The 27,409-nt window shown below is 42.8% G+C and overlaps 1 protein-coding gene across 6 annotated transcripts in view; it reads left to right on the top strand.

Moving 5' to 3' along the window:
* Nucleotides 1-27,409, top strand: part of LOC134340835 (RING finger protein 214-like) — a 60,909-nt gene that overhangs the window by 29,323 nt on the left and 4,177 nt on the right. For all 6 annotated transcript variants that reach the window (XM_063038396.1, XM_063038397.1, XM_063038394.1 and 3 more), the window contains exons 7-13: nt 1,847-1,915; nt 4,374-4,470; nt 7,238-7,326; nt 8,154-8,235; nt 9,312-9,410; nt 23,184-23,440; nt 25,398-25,512. In XM_063038396.1, coding sequence (XP_062894466.1) covers nt 1,847-1,915; nt 4,374-4,470; nt 7,238-7,326; nt 8,154-8,235; nt 9,312-9,410; nt 23,184-23,440; nt 25,398-25,512 — 808 coding nt within the window. The remainder of the gene's footprint in view (nt 1-1,846; nt 1,916-4,373; nt 4,471-7,237; nt 7,327-8,153; nt 8,236-9,311; nt 9,411-23,183; nt 23,441-25,397; nt 25,513-27,409) is intronic.

Below are 27,409 nucleotides of genomic sequence, written 5' to 3' on the forward strand. Positions count from 1 at the left end.
CCCTTCTGGAAATCCACAATCAGCTCTTTTGTTTTACTGACATAAAGTGCCAGGTTGTTGCTGTGGCACCACTCCACTAGTTGGCATATCTCACTCCTGTACACCCTCTCGTCACCACCTGAGATTCTACCAACAATGGTTGTATCGTCAGCAAATAGATGGTATTTGAGCTATGCCTGTGGGGGTGCAGGAATTCACATTAAAAAGGTTGCTGGGCATGGGTGAGAGAGCACAGGTCAGGGTATTTTTAGCTTTCTTAAGGGGTACAGTGTTTTTTTTAATAGGATATGGTGGATAAGGAGGAATAGGGTACTAGGATGGCCAAAGATGGGAGGATAAAGTGTAGGTTAGGTTAGGTTGGGGGGGGGGGGTGGTGGTGTGTGTGTGTGTGAGTGAGAGAGAGATTGAGAGAGATTGATTGATTGGGTGAAGGGAGTTAAAATGTAAGTCTATGGCACACTCTGGAGCAGAAGGTGGCGGTAATGCACCATTAAGCTGGGTGCCAACCGCCGTAAAACAAGACGGAGAAGAAGAAGAGCTATGCCTAGCCACACAGTCATGGGTGTAGAGAGAGTAGAGCAGTGGGCTAAGCACACATCCCTGAGGTGCGCCAGTGTTGATCGTCAGGGAGGAGGATATCTTATCACCAATCCACATAGATTGTGGTCTTCCGGTTAGGAAGTCAAGGATCCAATTGTAGAGGGAGGTACAGAGGCCCAGGTTCTGTAACTTCTCAATCAGGATTGTGGGAATGATGGTATTAAATGCTGAGCTGTAGTTAGCGATTAACAGCATCCTGACACAGGTGTTTGTGTTGTCCAGATGGTCAAGCTGTGTGGAGAGGCATTGAAATTGTGTCTGCTGTTGACCTATTGTGGCGATAGGCAAATTGCAATGGGTTCAAGTCTTTGCTGAGGCAGGAGATCAGTCTAGTCATGACCAACCTCTCAAAGCATTTCATCACTGTAGATGTGAGTGCTACTGGGCAATAGTCACTAAGGTAGCCCACATTATTCTTCTTAGGCACTGGTATAATTGTTGCCTTTTTGAAGCAAGTGGGAGCTTCCACCTGTAGCACTGGGAAGTTGAAAATGTCCTTGAATACTTCCGCTAGATGGTTGGCACAGGTTTTCAGAGCCTTACCAGGTATTCCATTGGGACCTGCTGCCTTGCAAGGGTTCACTCTCTTTAAAGACAGTCTGACATTGGCCTCTGAGACAGAGGTCACAGGGTCATCAGGTGCAGAAGGGATCTTCACAGCTGTAGTTGTGTTCTCCCTTTCAAAACGGGCATAGAGTTTATCTGGTAGTGAAGCATCACTGCCATTCATGCTGCTGGGTTTCGCTTTGTTGGAAGTAATGTCTTGCAAGTCCTGCCAGAGTTGCCGTGCATCCAATGTTGCCTCCAACCTCGTTCGAAATTGTCTTTTTGCCCTTGAAATAGCCCTCTGCAAACCATACCTGGTTTTATGGTACAGGCCTGGGTTGCCAGACTGCCTCATTTCCCCACCCCCACCCCCTTCCTGCCCTGCTTCCTGTGCTTAATTGTGTATTTTTGAAAAAAGCTTTGAAAACCTGCATGTGCTGTTCTTGAGAAGTTTGTACAGACAAGGTTTACTGCAGAATCACTCATTGCAACATTTGTGGGTATAGAAATCTCTTCCAAATAAATAATTGAAAATACTCTTTCAGAAGCCAGACACAAAGGAATCATTGTTAGTTCAAGGAAATTGGCTTTTATATTTCAGAAAGCTCTTTCCAATAAACCATTACAGTTTGATACTGAAATCTTTCTCCTTAGTATGATAAGTACTGTTAGTATGATACAGTATGTTCCTGTGTTCTAGGCTGATGAAGGAACAAGAAGAGAAGGGGAAACAGGTTGCCATCCTGATAAGCAGTCATTCGGATAAAAAGTAAGTCAGATACAGATTCATTTATTTATCACACATACATAAAAACATAAAGTGAAATGTATTGTTAACCTAAGGATGTATTAACAACCTAAAGATATGATGTGTTGGGGGAAGCCCGTAGGTGTCATCACATATTCTAGCACCAACATAGCATGCTCACAATGCTCGACAAAACAACGTGGCACAAAAAGCAACAAAACAACAGCAAAACAAGCCTTTGCTGCATTGCCTATGTGATATAGGCAGTGTATGGCCTTGACTCATGTGATAACAGGTGCAAAATATATTTCAAGTGAATGCACATTACAAGGTTGTATAGTTATGATTCAAAGAGCACCTTGAGAGCTTCAAGAGAAGACCATCACAACAAGTAGGTAGAGAACAACTGTTTCAAGTTCAGCTACTAAATAAAAGTTTGCAAGATCTTTTATTTAAAGATTAGCTTTATTTGTCACAAGTGCATCGAAAGATACAGTGAAATGTATCATTTGCATCAAGCCAAATCAGCAAGGATTGTGCTGGGGGCAGTCCACAAGTGTTGCCTAGCATGCTGCATCTCACTAACCCTAATGCATCTATGGAACGTGGGAGGAAACTGGAACACCTGGAGAAAGCCACACTGTCGTGGGGAGAATGTACAAACTCCTTAAAGACAGCAACGGGAATCGAACCCCGATCTTGTAGCTGGTGCGGTGAAGTGATTACACTAGCCACTATGCCACCTTGAGGCCCTCCGTTGATCGGGATCACCACGGATGTTGCATCCCAGCTGTCCACGTGACGTGCAAGCCAGGCAGTATAATATGGAGAGCAAGCTGTTGTCCATGTAGCAGGTTCCCCTTCTCCATGTAGCTGATGAACCCAGAGGAACAGCAGAGACCAATACTATTTGTACCAGCAGTATCACAGGAGTTGCCAGTCAAATTTGATCTCAATATAGGAGACTGCCTTAGGGAATTCAGCTCCAGATTTTTCCTTTTGGGTTTACTACTGAAGCCTTCCCATAAGTGGGTATAGCCGCAAGGCAGCAGAGGTTTGAGATCAGAGTTTTCTTTCTCCAAGATGAGCTGCCAACCACAGCTGATGAGCTCCATCTAGCCAAAGCGACTAGTTTTAAGGTGCCAGTAACCTGACTTTGTCCCTTCTTCTGTCAGTAGAAACAGTTCAGCCAGGCTTAGTAGCTAAGCCACACATGAAGGCCAGGAACTGGACTTGGTTGCCAGAAACTGTTTGAGACGCACACCATTGGGAGCATTTAAGAGGTAGTGGGAACTTGTTCCCAATACCACCCCTAGCTATAACAACCTTAAGGAACCACTGTGGCTCACATCACCTCTGACTGAAGTTTGATCCTGATCCTGGTGTTGAATTTGTGGAGTTTGCATGTTTGCCTTATGACTGCGGATTCTCCTAGGTTCTCTGTTTTCATCTCCAATCTTCTGGAGATGTGTTTGGATTATGAAGTGAATTCAGCTAATTACCCCTGCCGTAGTGAGTGACAGGAAAGGTTAGGGGAGAGTTGATGAGTGCGAGTGAGAGAGTGGGTTACAAGGGGATAAGTGGGAGAATTGGGCTGATAAGAATGACTTGAGTGCTGGCATTAACTCAATGGGCTAAATGGTCTTCAGTGAAGAAAAACAAAGTGATTAACTTAAAATTTCAGCTAAATGTTGCCGGGGGAGGAGGGGGGGACTTTTTTCTGGAAATCCACTAAATCAGTGCACTGGTGAAGGAATTTTATATGCAAATTATGTCCAGCATGTGTCTCATTTCTTTTCTGCTGTCAGTACATTGGTGCTGATTATTGGTACAACAGCCAGCATACTCCGATTCATCTCCACACAAATGCTGCAGCTTTGTGTTTATGGCAAAACACCCCTGGTGAGCCCAAGGTGACAGAGAAATAGAACCGTGGGAGCATTCTGGTGGAGGAAAGACAACACAATGTTCTACAATGGGTTCTCGACCACTGCACTTTGGATGCCTGAAATTTGAATATGTACTCCCACTGTAATGCAGGAAGTGTTAGCAGGGCAGGGCTCACTCACTGGAGTCATTACAACATAAAATGGTACACCACAGGAACAGGCCTTTCGGCCCACAATGTTCTGTCTGTACAATGTCCATATCCTTCCATTTTCCTCGCATGTTCAGGGATGTTGATCAGACAGATCTATACCTGTGCTGATCTGTTGACACAAGTCAGTATGATTGACTCCAATCTTGTTCTTATTATTGTTCTGGTTGTGCTCCAAACTCTCAACCATTATTACTTCTTTCTTTAACCTTTTTTTATATCTTAAACAAATGGTGGACACCAATAGTACTAACCACTCTGATATTTTTGTTATAATGTTGGATGTTTCCAGAATTATTTGAATCTGGTTTCTGGGCCATTAAATCTGCAATCTATTTTCTTGCAAATTCAGTTTTAATCTTGGCTGGCTGGCTGTTGCAGGGAGAAGCTGAATGAGGATTTGGCAAAACTGCAACTCCAGCATAACAAGCTCAACAAGAACATCTTGGAGGAGACGGAGCGTGCATTAAAAGCCGAGGTTCATGTCTTTGTTGTATGTTCTGGGGTTTGGGTATCCTATCGGCACATTGCTACCAGTTATGGGCACCAGCTTTACACTTGCAATTACTTCGTGACCTTGTAAAACACAATGGTAGAACATGGATTATAGAACATTACGGCATAATGTTGTGCCGACTTTTTATCCTATTCTAAGATCAACTTAACCCTTTGCTCCTGCATAGCCCTCCATTTTTCTATCATCCATGTGCCCATCTCAGAGTTAAATGCCCCTAATGTATCTGCCTTTACCACCACCCTTGGCATGGTGTTCCATGCACCCATCACTCCCTGCATTTGGAAAAAAAACAACAACTTGCCAAAGACATTCCCACATCTACTTTCTTCCAATCACCTTAAAATTATGCCCCCTCTTAGTAGCCTTTTTCACCCTGGGAAAAATCTCTGGCTATCCTCTTGATCAATGCCTTATCATCTTGTACACTTCTATCAAGTCAGCTCTTATCCTTCTTCACTCCAAAGAGAAAAGTCCTAACTCGCTCAACCTATCCTCCTAAGACATGCTCTCTAATGCAGGCAGCATCCTGGCAAATCTCCTCTGCACCCTCTCTAAAGCTATTATATCCTTCCTATAATGAGGCAACTAGAACTGAGCATAATACTCCCAAGTGTGGTCTAACCAGAGTTTTATAGCACCACAACATTACCTCGTGGCTCATGAACTCAATCCCCTGACAAATGAAGGTCAACACACCATTTGCCTTCTTTAACACCCTATCAACTTGCACAGATGCGAAGCCCAGGATCCCTCTGTACCTCCACACTGTTAAGAATCCTCCCATTAATCCTGTATTCTGTCTCCAAACTCGACCTTTTGAAGTGATCACTTCACAAAGTGGATCTTTGTGAATCAGTAAATCTCCTGTGATCTGAACTTTGTTTGCCTTTGTTAAGGCTAAAAGCAAATAGTGTGAATTGTTAAACTAATTTGTTTTTTGGGGTAAAGTGTGGTTAAACACGTCTTTAAGGAGATCTGATGTAAGAAAGCTGTATTTGCCGTATTGTCTGAATTAAAGACTGACCAAGAGAAGGAAAGATAAGTTTCATATGTGTCAAATGTACATCGAAACGTACAGTGAAAATGCATCATTTTGCGCCAGTGACCAACATGGTACGAGGATGTGCTGAAGGCAGTCTGCAAGTGTTGCCACACTTCTGGTGCCAGCATTTCTTGTATCCCCAACAACTATTTTGTTTTGCTTAGATCCTGCGTTTCTACCTGCTACATTTCATTTACATCCAGAGAGGTGGCAGATGGAATTTGTCACTTTCCTTCCTACGGAGGGGAGCAAATAATAGGATACAGAGAGTGGGGTGGGAAAGATACATAATAGGATAATGAGAATTATAAAGATTAGTTTTATTTGCCACATGTACATCGAAACATACAGCGAAATGCGCCATTTGCGCCAACTACTAACACAGTCTGGATATGTGCTGCTGGGCAACCTGCAAGTGTCGCCATACTCCCTGCACCAATATAGTATGCCCACCACTTACTAACCTGTTTCTTTTTGGAATGCGAAAGGAAACCAGAGAACATAGAGGAAACCCACGTGGTCACGGGGAGAGCATACAAACTCCTTACAGACAGAAGTGGGAGTCGAACCCCGATCAGTGATCGCTGGCGCTGTAAAGCAATTGCGCTATTCAATTGTGTCACCATTCCAGTGCAATGAAGGAGTGCTTCACTGTCAGAAGTTATAAATATCGGATAAGATGTTAAACCAAATATCTTTTCTGCTTTTGTTCTTTTCACCCCTTTTTGTTCTTATTTTATCATTCCATAATAAAGCATAACAAGCTGTGCTTTCATTTATCAGCAGGCAACCCAGCTTCATGCGAATGCTGAAAGGCCTTGATACAGTGGATGTGGAGAGGACGTTTCCTATGGTGGGGCGGGGGGGGGGGTGGGGGTGGCGGTCTAAGACCAGAGGACACAGCCTCAGAATAGAGGGGCGTCCTTTTAAAATGGAGATGAGGAGGATGAATTTCTTTAGCCAAAGCGTGACAAATCTGTGGAATTCTTTGCCACAGATGGGTGTGGAGGCCAAATGATCGGGTATATTTAAGGCAGAGATTGATAGATTCTTGATTGGTTAGGGCATGAAGGGATACGGGGAGAAGGTGGGAGACTGGGGCTGAAGGAAAATGGATCAGCCATGAGGAAGTAGCAGAACAGACTCGATGGGCCAAATGGCTTAATTCTGCTCCTATATCTTATGTACGTGAACTAACTTATTGATAATCTTCATTGTGGACTTGAGTAACACCTCAAATGTCTTTTCTGGGTCCTCACTTAACCCCCATGTGAAACTGCCTTCTGGTTGGATGACAGTAACTAGTTGTGTTCCACAGGGGTCTGTGTTAAGACCTCCTCTTTACACGTTATATGCCAGTGATTTGAATAGCGAATTTATGGCTTTACAGCTATGGAGTCTAGGTCAAAGGGCGTCAAATGTTATGAGGAGAAGGCAGGAGAATGGGGCTGAGAGGGATAATAAATCAGCTATGATCAAATGGCAGAGCAGACTCAATGGGGCAAATGGTCTAACTCTGCTCCTATGTCTTAGGGTCTTGTGTGGCTCAACGCTGCAACCTTGAGGACATTTAATGGTGGGCATTGCATGTTAGGTTTGCCAGCAGTGCCTGTCTGGCAAGTATGAAGGAGAAATAAGTGTCCATGTTCTCCATCTTATAAATCGTTAATGTTTAAACTATTACAGGTTCAATCCCTTGAGACCAAGAGAGAGATTGCAGTTATGGTGTTGGACCAAGCAGCTAATGAGGCAAAGTTACAGCTTTGCAACCTAAGGTCAGAGTCATTTAGCTTCAGATTTTTTCCCCTCACCAATTTATTACATCTTTGCACAACTGGGCAGCCCTTTCTTCGAACAATCTGTAGGACATGGAGCAAATGTAAGCCATTCATCAGACCAGTATTCTGTGAAAGCTGAAGGGGTTTATTGACAGACCAGCTCCAAGATGAATTGTTTTCATTTCCTCTGTGTCCTTCAATTCAATGCAAAGGCAGCATCAAAGTTAAAGTTTAGAAAAAGCCCCTTCTGGCACTGAGCAAGAACAAGATACTTAAATTATTTTTGGATCTCTTTTAAGCAAGAAACAATGCTCTTTTTCAGCCCTACTTGGTTTTTAATATCCCATGGACTTTAGAATTTATTACGTTTTCACATAGAGTATAGAACAGTACAGGCCCTTCAGCCCACAATGTTGTACTGACCTTTTAATCTACTCCGAGATCAATCTAACCCTTCCCTCTTAACATAGCCCTCAGTCTTTCTAACGTCTATGTGCCTATATAAGAATCTCTTAACTGTCCTTAATGTCTTGCTTCTACCGCTATCCCTGCCACCCACCATATCCTTACACAGTCTAATTCACATATGCTAAATGGGTGCATGCGATATAGAAGCACAGAGAGGAAAACTACAGAGGAAAACTACACAGTTTATAGAACACAGAACAGTACAGCACAATACAGGCCCTTTGACCCACAATGTTATGCTGACCTTTTAACCTACTCCAAAAGCAATCTAACTCTACTCTTCCACATAGCCCTCCATTTTTCTATCACCTGTTTTGTTGTTTATCATCAACTTGTAGAATTTGATTTGTTCTTAGGTCTGCAGCAGGAAGCTCAAACCTTGCACGTGAATGGCAGAGAAGATTGAACGACATCCAGGTTCAAACAGAGAATGTAAAGGTGAGACTGAGATGGCAGCCATATGCCGAATTGTGGTCCAATGTCTATCAAAGTGGGCACGTGGCCCAAGCAGCTGTTCCTATACACAGTAAGCCTGTACAGGGAGTGTTGCTTTATCCTAAACTGCATCAAGGACATTAGAGAATAGTTAGAAGTCATGGGCGTTCTTGGAATTTTAAGAAATAAAATATTGACAGGTGGTCATTGAGAATCTCAAATGGAACTGTAATGAGGAAGAGTGGGAATATGTCTTAAATTTGGCTCTTTCAGAATGGTTTTCCGGTTATCTTGGTTATTTTAACTGTGGTTCTCTGTTCTTTTGATCAGTAGACTTCACATGTAGTTAACTGATCAGACTTTTGCCTGCCTCTCAGGAGATTACCTTTCTCCTTTGAAGTGCTGATGACTTTACTCCACACTCCCAGTAGTTCTTTTTTTAAACAAATGGCTAGCACTTCAGCTTTTCTCTTCCCCCCCACCCACCACCTCTCCTTCCCTCAGAATGCAAATTTGTCTGAATTCCAAACAAGTGTTTGCAAATTCTCCGTCTGGCCACCAGATGGAGGATCTTTCATGTAAGACCTGCAGCAGGAGATTAAAGTTAGCACAAATTGCCACTTTGTCTTGGGGCCAGACTGGTGACTTGCTTTTGAACTTGCTGAGAAATCTAAAATTTCGATTATTGCATCTGCCTGCAGGATTTGAGCATGAGTGATATTGCAGAGCATTTGGTTCTCTGTGGTGGCTCAGTGGGTCACCTTGAGCCAGGAGGTGATGACTTCAGTCCCCATTCTGAAGGCTAGAGCACAAAATGTAATGTGCCTCAGTCAAAGATGTTGTCTTTTGAATTAGATGTCAAACTGCGGTGGTCTCTGACTAAAGATTTTTCAATATGTATTCCACTAAATCCACATCAAAATTAACATGACTTAATCGTTATCTCATTCCATTTGTAGGAACTTACTGTGTATAAGTTCACTGCTGTTGCTCTGCATTGATCTTAAGACTTGTCAATGGTGTAATTATAAATGCAAAGATGATTTTCTAATATTTTAATCTACATATGCTGTTCACAGAATCAGTACAAGGGTCACATTCAGATGGTCAAGAATGGTGCAAAACTCAACAGTCTACCTCCCATACAAATGCCAACGCTGCCTCCTCTTCCTGCGGAGGTAAGAAAGCCAATACTGAATGATGTAATCCCCTATTTATTCATTCAAAGGATGTGGGTGGTGCAGGCATTTACTGCTGTTTCTAGTTGCCCTTGAACTGAGGAGGCAGTTAAGACCGGAGGTCACATGTAGTACAAACCAGGTTATGAAAATCTGTTACTTTCATGATTGCTGTTACAGAGACCAGCTGTGTTTTTTAAATTCCAACTTTATTTAATTATTTCAATTTAAATTCCCCAGATACCATTGTGGGATTTGAACTCTTGTCTCTGGATCAATGATCAAGAATTTTGCCAGTGACTTAACTACAATGTCTCTGTCCCCTCATTAACTAAAGAGTAATAGTTTCCCCATCAAATCCAAACATCTGATCGTCAGCTGTGTTCTGTGTTCTACTGCACTAACTGGAATTCTCTGTTTCAATAGTTATTTGACTAAAATAAGTAATCCATGGACAGGATCAATTTGAGAAGTATGTGTTAATTCTGGGGACAAAGGCAGTAATAACTTCGTAGCTTTTCATCAACCTCCAGAAATAGAAGTGGACCTACACCTGCTTGATGAGAGGTGACTTGTCAGTTGTGTGTATAAGATGACATGAGGCATAGATTGAGTGGACAGCCAGTGTCATTTTTCCAGGACGGTAATAGTTAATAGAGAGGGCATAGAAACCATAGAAAAACTACAGCACGGAAACAGGCCTTTTGGCCCTTCTTGGCTGTGCTGAACCATTTTCTGCCTAGTCCCACTGACCTGCACACGGACCATATCCCTCCATACACCTCCCATCCATGTATCTGTCCAATTTATTCTTAAATGTTAAAAAGGAACCCGCATTTACCACCTCGTCTGGCAGCTCATTCCACACTCCCACCACTCTCTGTGTGAAGAAGCCCCCCCTAATGTTCCCTTTAAACTTTTCCCACCTCACCCTTAACCCATGCCCTCTGGTTTTTTTCTCTCCTTGCCTCAGTGGAAAAAGCCTGCTTGCATTCACTCTATCTATACCCATCATAATTTTATATACCTCTATCAAATCTCCCCTCATTCTTCTACGCTTCAGGAAACAAAGTCCTAACCTATTCAACCTTTCTCTGTAACTGAGTTCTCAAGTCCTGGCAACATCCTTGTAAACCTTCTCTGCACTCTTTCAACCTTATTAATATCCTTCCTGTAATTTGGTGACCAAAACTGAACACAGTACTCCAGATTCGGCCTCACCAATGCCTTATACAACCTCATCATAACATTCCAGCTCTTATACTCAATACTTTGATTAATAAAGGCCAATATACCAAAAGCTCTCTTTACGACCCTATCTACCTGTGACGCCACTTTTAGGGAATTTTGTATCTGTATTCCCAGATCCCTCTGTTCTACTGCACTGCTCAGTGCCTTACCATTTACCCTGTATGTTCTGCCTTGGGTTGTCCTTCCAAAGTGCAATACCTCACACTTGTCTGTATTAAACTCCATCTGCCATTTTTCAGCCCATTTTTCCAGCTGGTCCAAGTCCCTCTGCAGGCTCTGAAAACCTTCCTCACTGTCTACTACACCTCCAATCTTTGTATCATCAGCAAATTTGCTGATCCAATTTACTACATTATCACCTAGATCATTGATATAGATGACAAATAACAATGGACCCAGCACTGATCCCTGTGGCGCACCACTAGTCACAGGCCTCCATTCTGAGAAGCAATTCTGTACTACCACTCTTTGGCTTCTTCCATTGAGCCAGTGTCTAATCCAATTTACCACCTCTCCATGTATACCTAGCGACTGAATTTTCCTAACTAACCTCCCATGCGGGACCTTGTCAAAGGCCTTACTGAAGTCCATGTAGACAACATCCACTGCCTTCCCTTCATTCACTTTCCTGGTAACCTCCTTGGAAAAACTCCAACAGATTGGTCAAACATGACCTACCACGCACAAAGCCATGTTGACTCTCCCTAATAAGTCCCTGTGTATCCAAATGCTTGTAGATTCTGTCTCTTGGTACTCCCTCCAATAACTTACCCACTTCTGACGTCAAACTTACCGGCCTGTAATTTCCAGGATTACTTTTCGATCCTTTTTTAAACAACGGAACAACATGAACTACTCTCCAATGCTCCGGCACCTCTCCTGTAGACACAGACATTTTAAATATTTCTGCCAGGGCCCCTGCAATTTCAACACTTGGCTCCTTCAAGGTCCGAGGGAATACCCTGTCAGGTCCTGGGGATTTATCCACTTTAATTTGCCTCAAGATAGCAAGCACTTCCTCCTCTTCTATCTGTATAGTTTCCATTATCTCACTACTTGTTTCCCTTAATTCCATAGACTTCATGCCAGTTTTCTTAGTAAATACAGACGCAAAAAACCCATAATCTTAAGGTGATTGGTGTAAAGTATAGAGTGTTTTTTAGGGGTAGGTTTTTAACACAGTGGTGGGACAATGAAACACGCTGCCTGGGATGGTGGTAAAAACAGATACATTAGGGACATTTATGTGACTCTTAGGCACATGGATGATGGAAATAAGGGAGGGATATGTGGGAGGGAAGTGTTAGATTGATCTTGGATTAGGTTAAAAGGTCAGCATAACATCGTGGGCTGAAGGGCATGTACTACTGTTTTATGTACCGTAGTGATTAATGTAAAGCCAATACAGTGTCAGAGACCCGGGTTCGCTGTCTGTAAGGAGTTTGTACATTCACCCCATGATGGCATGGGTTTACTCTGGGTGCTCTGTTTTCTCCACATTCCAAAGATGTACAGTTAGGGTTAGTAAGTTGTGGGCATGCTATCTTGCTGCCGGAGGCATGGCAACACTTGTGGGCTGCCCCCAGCACACCCTTAGACTACGTTGGTCATTGACTCAAATGACACATTTCACTGTATGCTTTGATATGATGTACATGTGACAAAGCTAATCTTTAACACTTAATTTTTAATGTTTAATACCAGCCCTTGAGCTTGCCATACCACTTAATAAGGCTGCGTCTGAAGGGCCTGGACTCCCTCGTATGCCATTCCCATGCCCCTGATTATTTTCTTAGTTTAGAAATCCATTGATCCCTGGAAGATATTTAACACTCCGAGCACCCACAGCCCTCTAGAGTAAAGAATTCCAAGCCTTCGGAATATAGGAATTTCTCAGCATGTCAGTTATAATTAGCCTTGCTCTCGACAGTCTGTGTCCCATAGCTCCAGACTCTTCAGCCAGGCAGAGCTGCCTCTCATCACCCATGCATTTGAGCCCTCTGAAGAATTTCCTTCAACATTTCAATGAGTTCACATTTTTCATTTATCTATACTCCAGGTAATATTGATTTGTGCTATTTATTTCCATTGGATCAATCATTTTCATATCACGCATTTAGCTGGTTGTTTGGCATATCTGAACCACAGAGACACTGTCTTCAATTTCCACAAAGATTTTACTGTCTCTGTGCTGTATGCTTGGTGGCCAGTTTATAGCTACACCTTGTTAATGTAAATATCCAATCAACCGATCATGAGGCAGCAATTCTATGTATAAAAGCATGCAGGCATGGGCAAGAGGTTCAGTTGTTGTTCAGACCAAATATCAGAATGGGGAAGAAATGTGATCTAAGTGACTTTGACTATGAAATGATGGTTAGTGCCAGATGGGGTGGTTTGAGTATTTCAGAAACTACTGATCTCCTGTGATTTTCACGCACAACAGTCTCAATAGTATTTGTAGGGTTGCTTGTTGAGCCTGGAGGTTAGTTTGCAAACATTTTGTCACCAGTCAAGGTGACAACGTCAGTACGCAATTGGGTGTTGTTTCTGATGAGTGCCCGTGTTTATATTGGTATGATTCGTTCTGATTGTGAACAACACTCACAACGACTGATAACCAAGGATATGGGCCAGCGGAGATCACTCGGCTATCTGCTTGGCTGGGAAGCAGCGGAGACTAGTGACCAGTGCAACAACCAACCAATCAGAACAATTTGTCGGAGCAATAAAAATGCGAGCAGCCAGCAGAAATAACACTCAATTATGTACTGATGATGTCACCTCAGCTGGTGATGTGTCAGTTCTGTGGGTGAAAATGCATGTTAACATGAGAGGGCAGAGGAGAATGGCAAGACCAATTCAAGCTAACAGGAAGGTGACAGTAACTCAAATGGCCATGTGTTACAACAGTGGTGTGCGGAAGAACATCTTTGAATGCACAACACGTCAAAGAGCAACAACAACAAAAGACCATGAATATGTACTCAATGCACAAAAATGCTGGAGGAACTCAGTAGACCAGGCAGCATCTATGGAAGAGTAAACAGTCGACGCTTCAGGCCAAGATACTTTGTCGAAGCCCAAAGAAGGGTCTTGGCCCAAAACGTCGACTATTTACTCTTTTCCATAGATGCTGCCTGGCCTGCTGAGTTCCTCCAGCATTTTGTGTATGTTGGTTGAATAGATGATTACTTTTTCTTTTAGCTGTTTGTAAATTGTTGGAACTTCAGAGGCTGTCAGAAGGTTCTTGATAAGTGAGTGAAAGATTACTGGGTGTGGGGAAGAAATGTAGAATTGAGGTTACAATCAGATTTGCCATGACCTTACTGAATGGTGGGGCAGGACTGATGGGGCAGAGAGGTCTACTCCCATTTCTAATTAATAGAATCAGATGTAGCAAACAGAAACAAGCCCTTCGGCTCATTGAATCCATTCTAACCCTCAACCTACATCAACAAACGTCAAGATCACCACATTAACCAAATTCTACCATATAACCATATAACAATTACAGCACGGAAACGGGCCATCTCGGCCCTTTTAGTCCGTGCCGAATGCTTACTTTCACCTAGTCCCACCGACCTGCACTCAGCCCATAACCCTCCATTCCTTTTCTGTCCATATAGCTATCCAATTTAACTTTAAATGACAACATCGAACCTGCCTCTACCACTTCTACTGGAAGCTGGTTCCACACAGCTACCACTCTCTGAGTAAAGAAGTTCTCCCTCATGTTACCCCTAAACTTTTGCCCTTTAACTCTCAACTCGTCCTCTTGTTTGAATCTCCCCTACTCAATGGAAAAAACCTATCCATGTCAACTCTATCTATCCTCCTCATAATTTTAAATACCTCTATTAAGTCTCCCCCTCAACCTTCTATGCTCCAAAGAATTAAGACCCTACTTGTTCAACCTTTCTCTGTAACTTGGGTGCTGAAATCCAGGTAACATTCCAGTAAATCTTCTCTGTACTCTCTCTATTTTGTTGACATCTTTCCTATAATTCAGTGACCAGAACTGTACACAATACTCCAAATTTGGCCTTACCAATGCCTTGTACAATTTTAACATTACATCCCAACTCCTATACTCAATGCTCTGATTTATAAAGGCCAGCAAACCAAAAGCTTTCTTCACCACCCTATCCACATGATATTCCACCTTCAGGGAACTATGCACCATTATTCCTACATCCCTCTGTTCTGTTGCATTCTTCAATGCCCTACCATTTACCATGTATGTCCTATTTTGATTAGTCCTATCAAAATGTAGCACCTCACACTTATTAGCATTAAACTCCATTTGCCATCTTTCAGCCCACTCTTCTAACTGGCCTAAATCTCTCTGCAAGCTTTGAATACCTACTTCATTATTTACAACGCCACCTATCTTAGTATCATCTGCATACTTACTAATCCAATTTAGCACCCCATCATCCAGATCATTAATGTATATGACAAACAACATTGGACCCAGTACAGATCCCTGAGGCACACTACTAGTCACCGACCTCCAATCTGACAGTTATCCACCACTACTCTCTGGCGTCTCCAATCCAGCCACTGCTGAATCCATTTTACTACTTCAATATTAATACCTAACGATTGAACCTTCCTAACTAACCTTCCGTGTGGAACCTTGTCAAAGGCCTTACTGAAGTTCATATAGACAACATCCACTGCTTTACCCTCGTCAACTTTCCTAGTAACCTCTTCAAAAAAAATTCAATAAGATTTGTCAAACATGGCCTTCCATGCACAAATCCATGTTGACTGTTCCTAATCAGACCCTGTCTATCCAGATAATTATATACAGGCCGATAATTGCTAGGTTTACTCTTAGAACCCTTTTTAAACAATGGAATAACATGAGCAATACGCCAATCCTCCGGTACCATCCCCGTTTCTAATGACATTTGAAATATTTCTGTCAGAGCCCCTGCTATTTTTATACTAACTTTCCTCAAGGTCCTAGAGAATATCCTGTCAGTACCTGGAGACTAATCCACTTTTATATTCCTTAAAAGTGCCAGTACTTCCTCTTCTTTAATCATCATAGTTTCCATAACTTCCCTACCTGTTTCCTTTACCTTACACAATTCAATATCCTTCTCCTTAGTGAATACCGAAGAAAAGAAATTGTTCAAAATCTCCCCCATCTCTTTTGGTTCCACACATAGCTGTCCACTCTGATTCTCTAAGGGACCAATTTTATCCCTCACTATCCTTTTGCTATTAATGTAACTGTAGAAACCCTTTGGATTTATTTTCACCTTACTTGCCAAAGCAACCTCGTATCTTTTAGATTTTCTAATTTCTTTCTTAAGATTCTTTTTATATTCTTTATATTCCTCGAGCACCTCATTTACTCCATGCTGCCTATATTTATTGTAGATATAAACAACAGGAATTCTGCAGATGCTGGAAATTCAAGCAACATACATCAAAGTTGCTGGTGAACGCAGCAGGCCAGGCAGCATCTATAGGAAGAGGTGCAGTCGACGTTTCAGGCCGAGACCCTTCGTCAGGACTAACTTAGACCCTTCGTCCTGACGAAGGGTCTCGGCCTGAAACGTCGACTGCACCTCTTCCTATAGATGCTGCCTGGCCTGCTGCGTTCACCAGCAACTTTGATGTATGTTTATTGTAGATATCTCTCTTTTTCCGAACCAAGTTTCCAATATCCCTTGAAAACCATGGCTCTCTCAAACTTTTAACTTTTCCTTTCAACCTGACAGGAACATAAAGATTCTGTACCCTCAAAATTTCACCATTAAATGACCTCCACTTCTCTTATTACATCCTAACCATAAAACAATTTGTCCCAATCCACTTCTTCTAAATCCTTTCGCATCTCCTCAAAGTTTGCCTTTCTGCAATCAAAAATCTCAACCCTGGGTCCAGATCTATCCTTCTCCATAATTATATTGAAACTAATGGCATTGTGATCATTGGACCCGAAGTGCTCCCCAACACATACCTCCGTCACCTGACCTATCTCATTCCCTAACAGGAGATCCAACACTGCCCCTTCTCTAGTACCATTCATGTACATACTAAAGCAATTTACACAGGTACCAATTAACCTAACGACCCACACATTTTTGGAACATAGAGGGAAATTAGAATTCCTAGAAGAAACCCGTGCATCATGGGGAGAATGTGCAAACTCCAGACGACAGCAGAATTCAGTCTCTGGTGTGTGAGGCACCAGCTTCTCAGATACACTGGTTGGCCTTCAGAAGGACATGCATTGTTTGGATTTCCAGTGTCTGCAGATTTTCTCTTGTTTGTGAACATACACTCAATGGCCATTTTATTAGGTACAGAAGGTAATAATAGTGGCCACAGAGTATATAAACTCCAAACATATGAAATTTCCAAACCTGTTAATTATACTAAATGTCTTGTATATGATATAGCCACATCCACTCTACCTAGGCCTTTCAATGGCCTAACTCCACTCCTATGTCTTATGGCTTGATGTTGATCACAAACAATCTACTGGAGAATCTCCGAATGTTGTAGCAGCATCTGTGGGAGGAAAGGAACTGTTGGTGTTTTGGATCGAAACCCTACATTAGGTCTGCCCAAAAGGCGGCACGGTAGCCATAAGAAATAGTGGAGTTAGGCCATTTGGCCCATCAAGTCTGCTCTGCCATTCCATCATGGCTGATTTATTTTCCATCTCAAACCCATTCTCCTGCCTTCTCTCCATACATTAGACACCCTGACTAGTCAAGAACCTATCAACCCCTACTTTTAATAGATCCAATATCTTGGCCTCCACAGCCATCTGTGGCAATGAATTTCACAGATTCACCACCCTCTGGCTAAAGTAATTCTGTCTCATTTCCTTTCTAAATGGACATCACTCTATTCTGAGGCTGTTCCCTCTAGTCTTAGGCTTCCCCCCCCCCCGCCCCGTACATCCACATTCTCTCCACATCCACTCTACCTAGGCCTTTCAATATTCAAAAAGTTTCAATGAGATCTCCCCCTCCCCCCATTCTTCTCAACGACAGTGAGTACAGGCCTAGAGCATTCAAATGCTCCTCAGAATAGAAAATAGTCTCCATCTTTACCAAAGTCCTTCTACCAAAGTGCATGACCATACACTTCCCTTCATTGTATTCCATCTGCCACTTCAATTCAATTCAAGTTTAATTGTCATTTAACCATACATGAATACTCGTGAATACAGCCAAATGCAACAGTATTACTATGGGGTCAAGGTGCAACACACATTACCAATGGTCACACACAGTAAGCACACAGAAGATCACAATCACGTAATGAGAATCCAGACGCCCATCTCCCTCCCCTCCCAACAACGACACGGCTTGATGCCTAGCCCTCACACATAAAGTCAACAAACCCATATAGTATCAGTAAAAATATGCAGAATATGCATTTATGTAGTCCAGACCCCCCAGGTCACCAATATTATCTGTCGACCAAACCCCGATGTCCAGCTTCCACCAGGCAGTACTGCAGCTTGGAGGCCCAGTCCAGACCTCTCGGTCCAGTTGAAATCCTCAATTGCCACAACTGCGCCACGCTGCACCAGGCAGAGTGCAATAGCTCGGACACCTCTCTTCTGGCGTCTGAAAAGCAAGCGACCCCGCAGCTTGAGGCCCAAGACCATTGAGTGCTGCCAAAAAAAGAAAAATCTGCAGTTGACAACAACAGAGCTTGTCTTCTGCTGAGGGAAACCCTGGGAGGGCAGCTCGAGTCCATTCTGGACACCATGCCACACTGCTCCTGGTTTAGGGCAATGGCTTTGTCCCCTCACTCTGGGCGGCTGCAAACAGGCGACATCATGGCTTCAGACCTAGTTCTCAACCAAGGACTAGGCCCCTGCCATCCACACCCACTCTCATCCAATAAATCAGCAAGTTCAACTTGCGGCGTACCAGATTAACAATATCCAAAGGGGTGTTGTGATCACAAGAGAAGTGACCTTGACAGCCACTTAGTTGACTGTGAGCCTTCGTTGATTCAGGCAGCAGCACGTTGTGCCCTCCTCCATTATCTCCACCACTGAGCAACTCGCTGATGGTGTAGACCTGCAGTACTTTTAAGTTAATGTAAAGTAAGATATTGGATTATTAGAAGTACATTTAAGTAGAATGGTAGCACCTTTTGTTGACCCTGTAGAAGCTACTGTAACCATTTGCCAGAAGTATGCCTATTCTCCCAATTTGACTAACATCTTCTGCAGACTCTACGTTTTCTCAACACTACCTTCCCCTCCACTCACCTTCGTATCATCTGCAAAAATGGCTACAAGGCTGTCAATTCTGTCATGCAAATCATTGACTTATAACATGAAAAGAAGCAGTCCCAACACCGAGCCCTGTGGAACACCACTATTCACCGGCAGCCAACCAGAAAAGGCTCCCTTTATTCCCACTCTTTGCTATTTGCCAATCAACCAATCCTCTATCCATGCTAGCATCTTTCCTGTAAAACCATGGGCTCTTATCTTGTTAAGCAGCCTCCTGTACAGCACCTTGTCAAAGGCCTTCTGAAAATTCAACTAAACAATATCTACTGAGTCTCCTTTGTCTATCTTGCCTGTTATTTCCTTAAAGTAACCATGCTAAGGAAACCTCTTTTATCATTTTTCCAAGTACCCTGAAACCTCATCCTTAATAATGGATTCAAACATCTTCCCAACCACTAAAGTCAGGCTAACTGGCCTATAATTTCCTTTCTTCCGCCTCCCTCCCTTCTTAAAGAGTGGAGTGACCTTTGCAATTTTACATTACTCTGGAACCATTCCAGAATCTAGTGATTCTTGGAAGATCATTACTAATGCCTCCCAAATTTCTTCAGCTCCTCTTTCAGAACCCTGGGGTATAGTCCATCTGATCCAGGTGACTTACCTGACTTCAGACCTTTAAGCTTCCCAAGCACCTTCTCCTTAGTAATTGCAACAACATTCTTTTCTACTCCCTGACACTTAATTTTCTGGCACACTGTTATTCTGACACAAAATAGTTATTAATTTTGCCCGCCGTTTGTTTGTCCCCCATTACTACCAGTGTCACTTTCCAGCGGTCTGAAATCCACTCTCTTCTCTCTTTTACTCTTTATATGATCTAAAAAAAACTTTTGTATCCTCTTTTATGTTAGTGTCTAGCTTACCTTCATGTTTCATCTTTTCTCTCCTTTTGGCTTTTTAGTTGCCTCCTGCTGTTTTTTTTTAAAGTTTCCCAATGCTCTAATTTCCCGCTAAGTTTTGCTGTATTATATCTATCCTGCACCTTCCAGACTGCTCCCAGAAACTCCAGCCAGTGCGGTTCTGCCATCATCCCTGCTGGTCTTCCCTTCCAATTAACTTTGGCCAACTCCTCTCTCATGCCTTTGTAATTCCCTTTACTTTAGTACTGGCACATCTGATCTAAGCTTGTCCCTCTCAAACTGCAGGGTGAATTCTATCACATTCTGATCACTGCCTTCTTGGAGTTCCATACCAGAGTAGTGTAGTGATTAGTGTAATTCTTTATGGCTCCAGCAATTCAGGTTCATCCACACCTCTGTCTGTAAGAAGTTTGTACGTTCTGCCCGTGACTGTGTGGGTTTCCTCCGGGTGCTTCAGTTTTCTCCCGCATTCCAAAGCCGCAAGGGTTAGTAAGTTGTGGGCATGCTATGTTGGCGCTGAAAGCATGGTAGCACTTGTGGGCTGCCTCCAGCACATTCTTGCACGCTGTTGGTTGTTGACACAAACAATGATTTTTTTTTTCTGATTGCAATATTTAAGAAAAATTTGGATAAGTACATGGATAGGAGGATATGGAGGGCTATGGTCCAGGTATGTGTTGATGGGACTCGGCAGAATAATGGTTCACCACAGACTATATTGGCTGAAGTGCCTGTTTCTGTGCTGTAGTGCTCTATGACTATGACTGAGAGTTGGAGAGGCAAGATTGCTAGTATCAAGGGAGAAAAGGAGGGGTGACGCAGGAACCCAAAGTTATTGGTGAACTGAGAAGGGTTGTAAAATGGCAGGTCTGTTATGTCAGATAGGGGAGGGGAAGGGATGGAATTGGGAGACAATTGCAGGTGGCTGATGGATGAAGGCAGATAAAGCACCTGCAGTCTCTTATGACTCTATTGTGCTTCAATTTTTATCTTATGTGAATATTTTGAAGAATTCCGTTACAATCGTAAACGTCCTTAGATTTGCTTTTCTTTTGTGTATTCATGGGCAAGTAGGCAACGTTCCCCCTAATTATTTTTTATGGCTGCACAGACCCCCAATTGCTCTGAGTAGGAAATTTTTACATGGCTTGAAAACTACATGGCACTTTAAATGTTTTTTTGTGTAGTATGCATGTTATGAATATTTAGAATGAAGATTGAAAAATCATATACTCTTGATTTTACTTATTAATGGAGGGGTATAATGAAATACAGTACAACAAAGAAAATCTTTCACTTTTTGTAAACTTTTAAACTTGGACAGCATTGGGCCTCAATGGGTTGGCAGTTTATTAACACTGGACTACTGAGTTCCATTCTGTGTTTATTGTTGCAATTTGTAACAGTGTTGTAACGTGAACCACTGTCAATGTAACTACGTTGAAGCTCTCAAATGTTTCAAAGTAAAGGCTGTACATTTATTATTTGGAAAATTTATGGATTATATTCATTAACACAATTACAGGGTATTTTGCAATTATTTTCAAAATTGATTAAGTTCAGAATTAAATTAGCATAATTTCAAAATTATATTAAAATTATATAAAAGAAAATTTCCAGCTTCACAACAACAAAGCCTGTGTGTGCAGGAGAATTTCAGTTACTGTGTGGCCACGCACCCGTGCAGCTTAGAAAGAACAGTACACATAGGAGAGTGAGGGGTGACTTTGTGGAGGAGTATAAAATCATTAGAGGTTGAGGGCACAGAGTCTGTTTCCCCAGGGATGGGGTATCATAACTAGTGGGCATGTTTTGAGTGATGGGGGAGAGATTTGATAGGAACTGAAGGGCAATATTTTTTACACGGAAGGTTTTCTGCATATGTACTGTTATGTACCCCGTAACTAGGTTGCCAAACCAGCAGAAATGGATCACTCAGTTGGAGTCTGGAGTACTAGAACTAAGAAAGTTTTATTAAAGAAACAAGCAACACAGTAATCGAAAGGATAATAAATGCAACAGTTCAGCGATGATAAACACACATGTGCACAGAATTAAGATAACAGCATCAATCAAGCTCTATCGTTGTCTAGGGGTAAATGACCAAATTTCAAAGTGACTCAAAGTTCAGTCCAGTTTAGTAGTTCAGTTCGCAGTAATCGTTGCCATGGCGATGGTCAACGTGGGGGGAGAGAGAGAACAGGAACAACTGATCATTCAGACACGGCTTCACTCACAGACCGACGATATGGCTCACAAGCAGCTTTTTGGGCAGGTCCTTGGTGATGTCACCTGAGGTCACCGACTGTGACCCCTCCTCCAGATGCGGTCGATCATCTGCAGTGAACCCGGCACCCAGGCAAGGGCGGACACACACCGGGTTCCCGCTGATCGTACCTTTCCACCCTGGCCGTTGTCTGGTACTTCTCACCGACTCGTGAGAGGCGTACCGCTTCCAGGGTCTCGTTACCTCGGATGTCGTGTGTCGCCTTAGCGAACCGGTCCCTTTTTATCCCCCTGCTGGGGTATCGCCTGTCCATCACTTCAAACAGTTCAGGGTTCAAAGCGGGGAGCCGCTCCAGACAGCTCTCTCTCCCCCGTCCCTTCATTACACATCTCTAGATGCTGCTCCATTGTTCCTTATCTCTCCTTCCCCTGAGGGCAGGTGGCAGACCACTTGCTGATGTCACTGATGCTAACCCAGGCCAGCAAACATCTTAATTTTATGTGTATTCTCGTCACAGTACTGAGTTGCCAGGGAAGTGACAGAAGCAGGTACCTTGACAAGATTTGAAAGGCACGTGGGCAGGTGCATGGATAGGAAATGTGTAGGGGGATACGAGCCAAGCATGAGCAAATGGAGCAGAATCAAATAGGGAACTTGGTTGGCATGGACCAGTAGGGTCAAAGGACCCATTTCCATTCTCTTTGATTCTGTGTTCACAGAACATAGGAGTCTCTAGCAATGCTCATGTTTATTGACTATATTTGATTACCCTTGAACAAGAGAGCAAGTTTACAGACTTGGAAAGAATGGCAGATTTTTTCCCCAAAGAACAATAGTGAACCAGAAGCAAGAGAAAATCTGCAGATGCAGGAAATCCAGGCAACACACTCAAAATACGGGAGGAACTTAGCAGGCCAGGCAGCATCTATAGAAAAAAGTACAGTGAATGTTTCAGGCCAAGAACCTTCGGCAGGATAGTGAACTGGAAAAGACTTTAACAACAATCTGGTAGTTTTACGTGCACTGTGACTAACTTTCCTTCAAATTCCAGATTGGTTACTCAAATAATTAGTCTATCATTGCCAGCTTTGTTTTGTCTCAAACCCAAAGCTCTTAATTCTTTGTTTCTCTTCCACATACAGCTGGATCTTTTGTCCCACAGTAACTGGCAGCCCACTTCCACGTTGCCCCACTTCTTCCCCAGTAGCATGCCTCCTCTGGCAGCATTCCCTCCTGTTGCCTTTTACGCACAGCAAGTCCTGCCCACTCCAGGTTTTCCAGTGGGATTGGGACGTACATCAGATGTTGAGAATCACAGTGCTCCAGCTTTAGCCAGCTCGGCCTCAAAACTGGAAAAACTTCTCAGCAAACTGGAGTCAAAGTTTCCAAACTGCAGCAGGTATGGCTACCTCAAACACCAGACTTGATTGGGATCAGTGGGAATTTTAATTAAATCTTTGTGGAGCTTTGCATGTCCTTCTCTCTCTCTCTCTCTCTCTCTCTCTCTCCCTGCCCCCTCCCCCCCTCCTTTTGTGTTTGTCTGGGGAGAAGGCTCCATTTTGGAATCTGACAACTTCAAACCAATTTATCTGGGGAATATTGGAGCGTTAATAAGGCTGTGGGTGGGATGGTGGAAAAAAGCAGAGAATGGATCAGAGCTGATTTATTTTCCCTGTCAACTCCATCAAGGAATAAGAGTTTTTGGGAATGGGAAATGAGGTCTGGTGTGGATTGTCCATGATCATATTGCAGACATCCCACCCTACAAAAACTCATTTCAGGGAGGTAGCACCATCAATTTGTGGTAGGCTCCTGGAACTTCCGGGAGAGGTGGGATGTCTGCAATAGAGTAGCTCCTTAGCAGCTAGCCAGCTAGCTTAAATAACATTAACTATGCTAATGAATGAATGACACCTGTTAAACTCATCTCAACATGTCTTTTACAGTCTTAACCCACCATGGACAATAGAAAAGTCACTGTTGCAAACAGTGCAGCGAGCAACACTGTCATTATTTTTGACCCCTATTAGGCAGGGGTACACTTCAGTGTAGTCTGGGGTGACGTACATTTTATATTTTCTTTTTTTGGAACACTCTGCCATGGCGCGCTCTCTCTTGCTTGCTCTCAAAAAAATCGATTTCCGGGATATTGTATATAATTTGCGGGCATCAGGGAGCCACTATCAATATGCGGGAGACTCCTGGAACTTCTGGGAGAGGTGGGATGTCTGATATTGAGCAAAATGATTTTTGAGAATGTTGTCAGGATTCGAGGCCTGAGTTATAGAGAGAGTCCAGGCAGGCTTGGACTTTATTATTTGGAATGTTGGAGATGGAAGATGACCTTATAGAGCTGTGTAAAATTATGAGTGGCATAGTTAAGGTGAATTCCCCTCCATCGATGCTGCCTGACTTGTTGAATTTCTTCAGCATTTTGTCCGTGTTGCTCAAGATTTCCACCATCTGCACAATCTCTTGTGTTTATAAATGTTTTTCCTAGAGAAAATGAATCAAAAACTAGAGGGCATAGTTTTAAGGTGAGATAGAGGAGACTTAAAATGCACTAAGGGGCAACTTCAGGTAGAGGGTGGGAAATAGATGGAACAAGTTGCTGGAGGAAGTGGTTGAGGCAGGTACGGTAAAAACATTTTTACAAAATGTGTTTGGAGGAATATGAACCAAACACAGGCAAGTGGGAGTAGTTAAGATGGGGATGTTAGTCAGCATGGACAAGTTGGGCTGAACAGTCTACTGTCCTGTTGCCTCAGTCACTGCACTGTAAACATTGTAAACCACATTTTATAATGCTGTTTAAATTGTAAATCTGTATTTAAACCTTTAACTTTATTTATTATATTTTATTCTTATTTGTTTAGTGACACAGTGTGGAACAGACCCTTCCGGCCCGATGAGCCACACCACCCAGCAACCCACCTATTTAAACCTAGCCTAATCACAGGACAATTTACCATGACCCATTAACCTACTAATTTGTACATCTTTGGACCATGGGAGGAAACCAGCGCACCCAAGGAAACCCAAATAATTCTTTCTTCTTTATAATTGTTGAATGTTGTTGTATTTTGTTCCTTATCATGCCAACACATCACAGCAAATTTCGAGTACATGTAAATGAATATGGCAAATAAAGTTGATCCTTAATCCTATAAATGCTGGGCCAGGTTGAGGGGCCAAGTGGTTTCCTCCTGCTCCTATTCTCTTATGATAGTGAGATGCCAACTTGGGAGTGACAGGTACTCTGAAGGCCAGCAGAAACCTCATGGGTTGAAATGGTCTCCCTCTATTTCTAAAGGGGCTTTATGATTCCATAACTTACAGCTTCCTCTTCTTGACAGAAAGCAGCTTATGCATATCCTACAGCAGATAAAGACTTCACGTGGCACTATAGCTGGCCTCTCCGTGGAAGAACTAGTCCAACAAATTGCTGAGTGTCTCAGTGACTCAAAACAGGTAATATCTGGACCAAGTGTCCAAAATTCAAACCAGTACCTGCCCAGTCAAATCTGGCTCCTTCCCCCTTCCTTTCCAGTCCTGATGATTTTGGCTCAAAATGTCAACCATTTAATCCCCTCCATAGATGCTGCCTGACCTGCTGAGCCCCTCCACTATTTGGTCTGTGTTACATAGTCAGAAGTTGTTTACTGACATTGTATTACTCCTCTCCTCATTGAAGTTGATCTACTTTTTTTAATAACTTCTATTTGGGACAAAGCAACTTTTACTAAATTAATTGGAGTTGTTGCAATCAAAATTGGAATTTACTGGGTGTGAGAGAGCCATTCTTGCTGGTTGTCAGAGTGATGCAGTAATGAAGTGTGCATGGAGAGCGATCAGTGATGGCTAAGACCCTGAGAACGATTTAAGAGTCTCTGGCTGTTGCTAGACAGTTGGCTCTAAGGTTGGGTTTATGTGTGGCCTCTCAGCACTTGATTAATCAGACTTCTGAAATAATCACCTCGTTCACAGGGTTAATGGCAGGACTGTTAGCAGTGTGGAGGAACAGGGGGATCTTGGGGACCATGTCCATAGATCCCTCAAAGTTGCCGCGGAAATTGATAAGGTAGTAAAGAAGGTGTATGGTGTGTTTTCCTTCATTAGTCGGGGGATTGAGTTCAATGTTGCAGCTCTGTTTAAAAAAAAAAACACCTGGTTAGAACACACTTGGAATATTGTGTTCAGTTCTGGTCACCTCATTGTAGGAAGCTTTAGAGAGGGTGTAGAAGAGATTTATCAGGATGCTGCCTGGATGTGAGAGTATATCTTGTGATGATAGGTTGAACAAGCTAGGGCTTTTCTCTTGGAGTGAAAGAGGATGAGAGGTGACTTGATAGAGGTGTAAGAGCTGATAAAAGGTATAGATCAGGTGGCTTGCCAGAGACTTTTTCCCAGGGTGAAAATGGCCAATGCAAGGGCGTATAATGTTAAGATGATTGGAGGAAAGTATTGGGGGGGGGGATGTCAGAGGTTGTGGTTTTACACAGAGGGTGGTGGGTTCGTGGAACACGCTGCCAGCGGTGGAGGTAGAGAGATTTAAGAGAATCTTGGATAGGCACATGGGTGATAGAAAAATGGATGGGTTTGTAGAAGAGAAGGCTTAGATTAAACTTCAATAGGTTAAATGATCAGCAGAACCTCATGGCCGAAGGGCCTGTACTGTGCTGTGATGCTGTGTTCACACTCCCTTCCTGGTCGTCCTGCCATATTCTTAAACCTGTAATTCGGTTATAGTCACTTTATCATTTCATTTTGCAGTGTCTCAATTTGCACTACTAGACTTGACACCTTTCTATTGTCATTTGCTTTTGTCTCTGTATTTATTATTACAATGTATACTATTTATTCTGTGAGCTTCACGTTGCAAGGAACTTCATTGCACCCTGATGCAGGTGGCAATAAACTCATTAGAATCCAGTGGCACAAATGACAATGTCAGTAATACTCAAAGTTGAAGCAAAGAAACACAGTCAGATTTATTATCACTGACATACATTGTGAAATTTGTACAGTGCGATATGATATAAGTTGCTATTTTTTTATATAATCTCTTAAAATATTGAGTGTGTGTCTTCAGGCTTTCTTTACCTCCTCCTTGATGGTAGTAATGAGAAGAGGGCATGTCCTGGGTGATGGGGGTCCTTAATAATAGAAGCTGCCTTTTTGAGGTATCGGCTTTTTGAAGATATCCTCGATGCTGGGGAGGCTGGTGTCATGATGGAGCTGGCTGAGTTTACAAGTCAGTAGCTTTACAAAACTGCAAACAACATCCCCTATTCTAAGCAGAATATTTTCTCCAAAAATGGGCTGATCACTGGTGCTCGGACAGAGTGCAGGATAGTTGGACAGTAAT

Source organism: Mobula hypostoma, chromosome X2, assembly GCF_963921235.1.
Source record: "Mobula hypostoma chromosome X2, sMobHyp1.1, whole genome shotgun sequence".
Lineage (NCBI taxonomy): Eukaryota > Metazoa > Chordata > Chondrichthyes > Myliobatiformes > Myliobatidae > Mobula > Mobula hypostoma.